A 5,568-nucleotide genomic window follows, 5' to 3' on the forward strand; every position below is an offset into this window, starting at 1 on the left:
TGAATTAAAGTGTCAGGAAGAAAAGGCATAGTAGTGATGTGGGGAGCAAGTCTGGATAATTGAGAGTGGTGAAGAGGCTTTTCTTGCTGAACTGGGATATCCAGAAAAAGGTGTATTCAGTTGTTTAGATGCATAGTGTTTAGCTGCTATTACTTGTAACTTATTGAATCACCTGTGCTTGGTTCCCTCAAATGGGACATAATTGCATCAGGGAACACTGATTGGTCACTACTTGGTCCGTGTGTAAGAATATATGAAGGGCTGTAAAACTTTTTTGTATTCCTCTCTGCCCCAAACAGAGCGTTTGCTGAAGATGACCTTGGAAGAAAGGCGCAAGGAGTACTCAAGGGAATATGTTGCATTGAAAGCTATTCCGACGTGGATGGAAGACTTAAAAAGTAAAAGCGAAAACGACGGTAAGAGAAATAGGAATATTTTTAAATGAACCGTTCTGCTTCCTCTGTCTGAAGTTATTTCTAGGAGGGATGAGTCTTAGAATCAGTGTTGTTACTGGCAGTGGTAGCCTAACATGGGGACGAGTACTTTGTGGGAAGGGAGGGAAAAACCCAACAAAATTTCTTAAAGCCTTGTTGGTGTCCTCAGATTCTGTGGCAGAGTCCTAATAATACTGATACCCTTAACTGTGTAAAATAGTGGTTGTCTTAATTTCCAGATACTCCAACAGTTGGCCACGTCTAATGAAATTTGTCTGTGAAACTTAGTGAGCGTAACTAACAGTACAGGGACTCTGAACAAAACGGTGTTCTTGCAGGTGCCTGAAAAGCAGAGGGGGAGTGTGTTAGTTGTGTTCTTTTCTAAAAATCCCGAAGTGGGTGAAGATTGGATTTGGAGTTTCTCTTGAGAACTGCAGTTCATACTCATGGACCTGCCTACCCTCTTGGGCTAAGGGCTATCAGCCTGACCTCAGTTAACTCCTCTTCTCTTAGAATGTGCAGTGTTACCACAGTTATCACCAGTAAAATTGTGTGAGTACTTGCAGTGAGGGCTGACCAAAAATAAGAACCTGGTTCACTTTCACTGAACTCTGTATTCTGTAATCAAGTAATTGAATTCTAACACTAATTCTTTAACAGTGCCTCATTCTCTGTCTAGTTCTCTTTCAGCCACAAAAGTGTGTGTGTAGTGAGGGACTTTTTTCGAGCTGGTTTTGTCCTCTTTTTTTTTATGTCTTGTTATCGTACTTGGATGAAGAGTATTGTTTTTTTGATTCTTGTTGAGTTTTTTTGTTTGCCTTTTTTTGAGAGGGCTCGAAATAGGACACCTAAAATGCTTTCTGCTTCTGTAGATAGAGGATTAGTTTTCTGACCCTTTTGTTGTCATTAAGGGCAAATACTGACCCTCCCATGTGAACAGATGTGTAAGGTAGTTTTGTGTCTGCAGGTGAACATGGTCTTTATGATAATTCTCCAGGTGAAATGAGGCCTGGAGCTAATCACCTGTTTTCAATAAAATGGAAAAGCTGTAACACCTTTTTTTAGCACAATCTGGAGGAGATGACAGATTTGCAGATGCTATTGTAATAAACAACTAATGCTATTGTCTACTCCTAAAAGGATCTTTAATGACTTTGAAGTGAAAATGTCACATTGCTGAGCTCTTCAGTGCTGTTGAGTAGTTGTATTGCAACTGTATCTGTAGACCTCTTTCTCCTATTAAAGTAGGTCTTTTATATCTTACAACATAAGGAAGCTTGTCCATCTAGAAAACAAAGGCTGCATAAAAATAAAAAATTACCTGACTTCTCCAAAGTTCATTTTGAAGGCCTTCAATTCATAGGGATATGCAGTGTATCATGTGTAGGCTCTCTATCTGTTCTAGCCTAAACTATGTTTTTATTCTGACTACTCTCAAGTTCTGTATAACATGCTAAAAATTCCCAGATCTTGTATTAGTTGGGCTGCTGAATATGACAAGGTGTGGATTTATGTTGGGATTGCTGTTACACTTCCCATAAGCAAAATGTTGGTATCTAATATGTGGGTATTGTAGTAATGGTGGATTTCTTTTCTTGTAGTTGCTCTTGCATTCTTTTTGTTAGTACCCAGTACACTGCAAAAAATGCTGGAAGGCAAAAGTTGTGCTGAAACACACTTTCTTCTGTGCTACTTGAAGCTTTTGTTAGACTGTACATTCAGGAGAAAATATCCATAGTCACTTCTTTTCTTTTATGTGCTTGTTGTAAATAAGCCATGTGGAATAGTGAACTAGAGGGTTAGGATACTGAAATGCCTCTGCACTTCAAGTGATCAGTGCAATTTAAAGAAATACATATATATAAATGTGACTGTTACTGCATCTGAAACTTTATTTTCTTTAAATGTTGACCCTGCTCTGAAGGTGTAAGAGGTGTCTTTTTTTACTAGAAATACTGAAAAAATTAGGATTTAAATCTTGTTGCTGATGAGAACTGAGACATACTGAGGGCAACTGGTGCAACTTAAATGAGATTCTTGAGAGAGCAAGTTAAGCCAGGTATGATGAAGCTGGTGATGACTTGACAGTGCCATACCCAAGTTCTGATATTCTTTTCAAGTGAAAGGCTGCTTCTTGCAGTGACAAGCTAAAGAGGTCTAGAGGGGGGAGATAAATACTCTGTAGGCCTGACAAACCAAAACAGCAATTGATGAGGAATGTGGAAAAAGTTCTTTACCATTTGCTTCCATCAGTGTATACAGTGAAAAAATGAGAGATTGATTAGTAAAGTGTGGAGTGGCTGTTCAGGAAGAGTGATGAGGAGAAATCAAGAAAGGAACCAAGAACAAATAAAGTGAAGCAGGTGCAATCAATCAGCTGCTGCAGTAAGAAGCTGTAGGAGAAGGGGGCAACATCTGGGCTGGCAGCAGTCCCCGTAGATACTCAACTGAAGATTAAGGGTGTTTAGTACTGCACACATTTTTGTACTGACTGTTAGGAAAAATTGCATGAACAATACAAAAGCTTTATGGTACTCATTTTTAAATGTGAATGACTCACTGGAGGGTGTTAGGAGATTCCAGTTAGGCACACATTTTTGTTATATGGAAATTTAGCAGAAGGTTATTGAAAAGTCTGTGCCAAACAGTGGGAACTGAAATGACCCAGAAGCTTAATGTTGGGAAGGAACCAACCTGACCACCGTGATACCTCTGCATGCTCCTCATTGACGATCTTGAAGAATGTACCTTAGCTTGTGGAGGAAAGTGTTTCTTTTCTTCGCTTTGGTATGCAATGGTGTTCAGAACTGAGTTCTGAAGAAAACTATTAAAGCTTGGACTAAGCTGATGTTAAGGTGAGTTTTGGCAAAGCTGGAAGGCTTTATAACAGAGGGAAGTGTAATGTAGTGGCTTCTGAGGAGTGAACTTAGGGAATTCTGAAGGGCAGCTGGCAAGGGCATTGTCTTTTTTTTATAACAGCAAAGGTGTTTGAAAATACTTGGAAGTTGAAAGCAGCTGTATGTTGTTTTTGTCTTTGTTTTGTTTTTCTGTGACTGAAACAAAAACCTAGGGTTTTTGCAGGTCTCCTTATATGGATGTGACAAGGAATTAAGTTAGTGTGTATCCTGGCATGAAATTTTGCCAATATTTCTGATACTCCGGATTTCTTTTTTTTTTTTTTTTTTTTTTCCTGTGAATGAGTGGGAGCAATGTGAATTGTGGGAACTAGGCCTAGGGCCTGCAGGAAGCCACCTGATGTGAGCATGTTCATTTCCAGAAATGTTGTGTTGTAAACATCCCTGTGCTTTGGTGTACATCTTGCTGGGCTGCTTGAGTGGACCTCAGAGAGCAAATATCAGTTCCTTTTCCTTGCACTGCTGTTACTGACAGTTGGTCCTCTTCAATCCTGGAGCATATGGTAGGAGTGGAAACAAGTTCTTGTTCTTGAAGTAGTTGTGTAAATATAAAAGCTTCCTTTGTTTTTACCACATTTATTAAGGAAATTAGGAGCTGTCCACTTCAGAAATGAAGAATAATCTTGTAATGCAGGGCTGGGTAGCACATATGTATAGTAAGTCATTGTTCTTCCCACTTCCTATCCCTCAAACATATCGAAGATAGATACATCTCGTATCTTCTGTTATGTTCTTCAAAGCAGCTTTCCCCCCTGCCAGTATGCAAATAGTGGACTTTTTTTTTTTTTTTCCCCTCTGGAGTTTGTATATCTTTATTTAAGTGCTATTTAATATATACCACTTTATGCTAGACACTCATCATGTACAGCCGTACTTATGTTTTGTGATGCTTGGAAAAAAATGCCACTGTGTAGATTAATAATTAAGAGAGTTTTTTTGAAGTTAAATATGTATACTAGCTTTTTCTTGGGTTCATAGTTATTCCCAAAGACGTATTTACTCTTCAGTGGGAATGTGAGAGATGACTTCAGAAAACTTTCTTGAAAGCTTTTTGAAAAGTCAGGGTCTTGGGAATTCTATTGTCACAGAGTTTTGTGTGTCACAGGTAGAGAAGTGTTTTGTTGCATTAATGGGATAATTCAGAAAATGGAATAAATTAGGTAGGTAAACTCAAGGCAGCTGACAATCCTGCTTACTTTCAGAGGCTCTGGGATTCATTGGGATAGCAGTGGTGCCAAGAAAATAGCAAATTCAGGTGATAGTTTGAAGATCTTTTCTAACGGTAAGAACTACTTTTGGATGAAGTCACAATGGATGGACACGATAACTGTTTTTTATTTTTAAGATGAAGGGACATTAAAGGTCTGCAGGCTCGCTTTGTTTTTTTAAGCAAGTGTCTTAAGTATGTTTAGATGTTTTGGCAGCCTTTGGATTTTCTTAATCTGCTGTATTTTTAGAAAATAATATGGTTCAAACTGTATTCAAATTAATCTACTTTAACACTGAGGGATTTATGTATAATAATGAGGTTTAGATTTAAAAAATTGCCTTTGTACTACAAATCTGTAGCTTTCTAAATATTCACAGTGAATTGACACAAGTTAATAAGGACGAAGTGTCTAGATGAGCCACTCAAAATGCTTCATGCTGCAAAGAAAAAGTGTAATTATAGGGAGCTCCACTGACCAGCATTTCTTGAAATGGTTAACTAACCACAGGTAATACGGGGGCTCCGCAGGCCATTTCTGTGTGTCCCTGTTTGATGCCATGTGATCTTTCCTGGAGGAACCAGGTTTCAAAGTGATTCTCATCAAGCAGCCTTTGGAAAGTAGTGCCATTACTTAAGCTGCAGCCAGATGTCTACAAGTGAGAAATAGCATCTCTCTAAACAACTTGTTATTTTCAGTTATACAGAAAAAGAAATAATGTTCTACTAGAACATCAAGATTGTTGCAAGTTGCCCAATAGTCAAGGAGTTAGCTTTGTAGCAGCTTTGTGAAACCAGTACACTTTAAGACCTTTCCCTCACCAAAAAACCTCCATCAGCTTGCATTATTTTTTTTTCCTTATAGTGACTTTAATAAAAACCAGATTTCTAGCTGAGTAACAAAGGTGAAAGTCAATAGAGACATCCTAGCTCAGTAGATGCTTACTATCTGTCAGTCAAAGAAAATGGTGGTTTAGCTACTGCAACTCTTTTGTTTGTTTACAGTTCAGCA

At 38.4% G+C, this 5,568-nt stretch overlaps 1 protein-coding gene across 1 annotated transcript in view; it reads left to right on the forward strand.

The window, feature by feature from the left end:
- The first annotated feature begins 313 nt into the window (after positions 1-313).
- Positions 314-5,568, forward strand: part of MACROD2 (MACRO domain containing 2) — an 895,210-nt gene continuing 889,955 nt past the window's right edge. Inside the window, exon 1 of the mRNA XM_010000182.1 lies at positions 314-416. Within this exon, the coding sequence (XP_009998484.1) occupies positions 314-416 (103 nt within the window). The remainder of the gene's footprint in view (positions 417-5,568) is intronic.

The sequence above is a fragment of the Chaetura pelagica genome, unplaced genomic scaffold (genome assembly GCF_000747805.2).
Source record: "Chaetura pelagica isolate M959 unplaced genomic scaffold, ChaPel_1.0 scaffold336, whole genome shotgun sequence".
NCBI lineage: Eukaryota > Metazoa > Chordata > Aves > Apodiformes > Apodidae > Chaetura > Chaetura pelagica.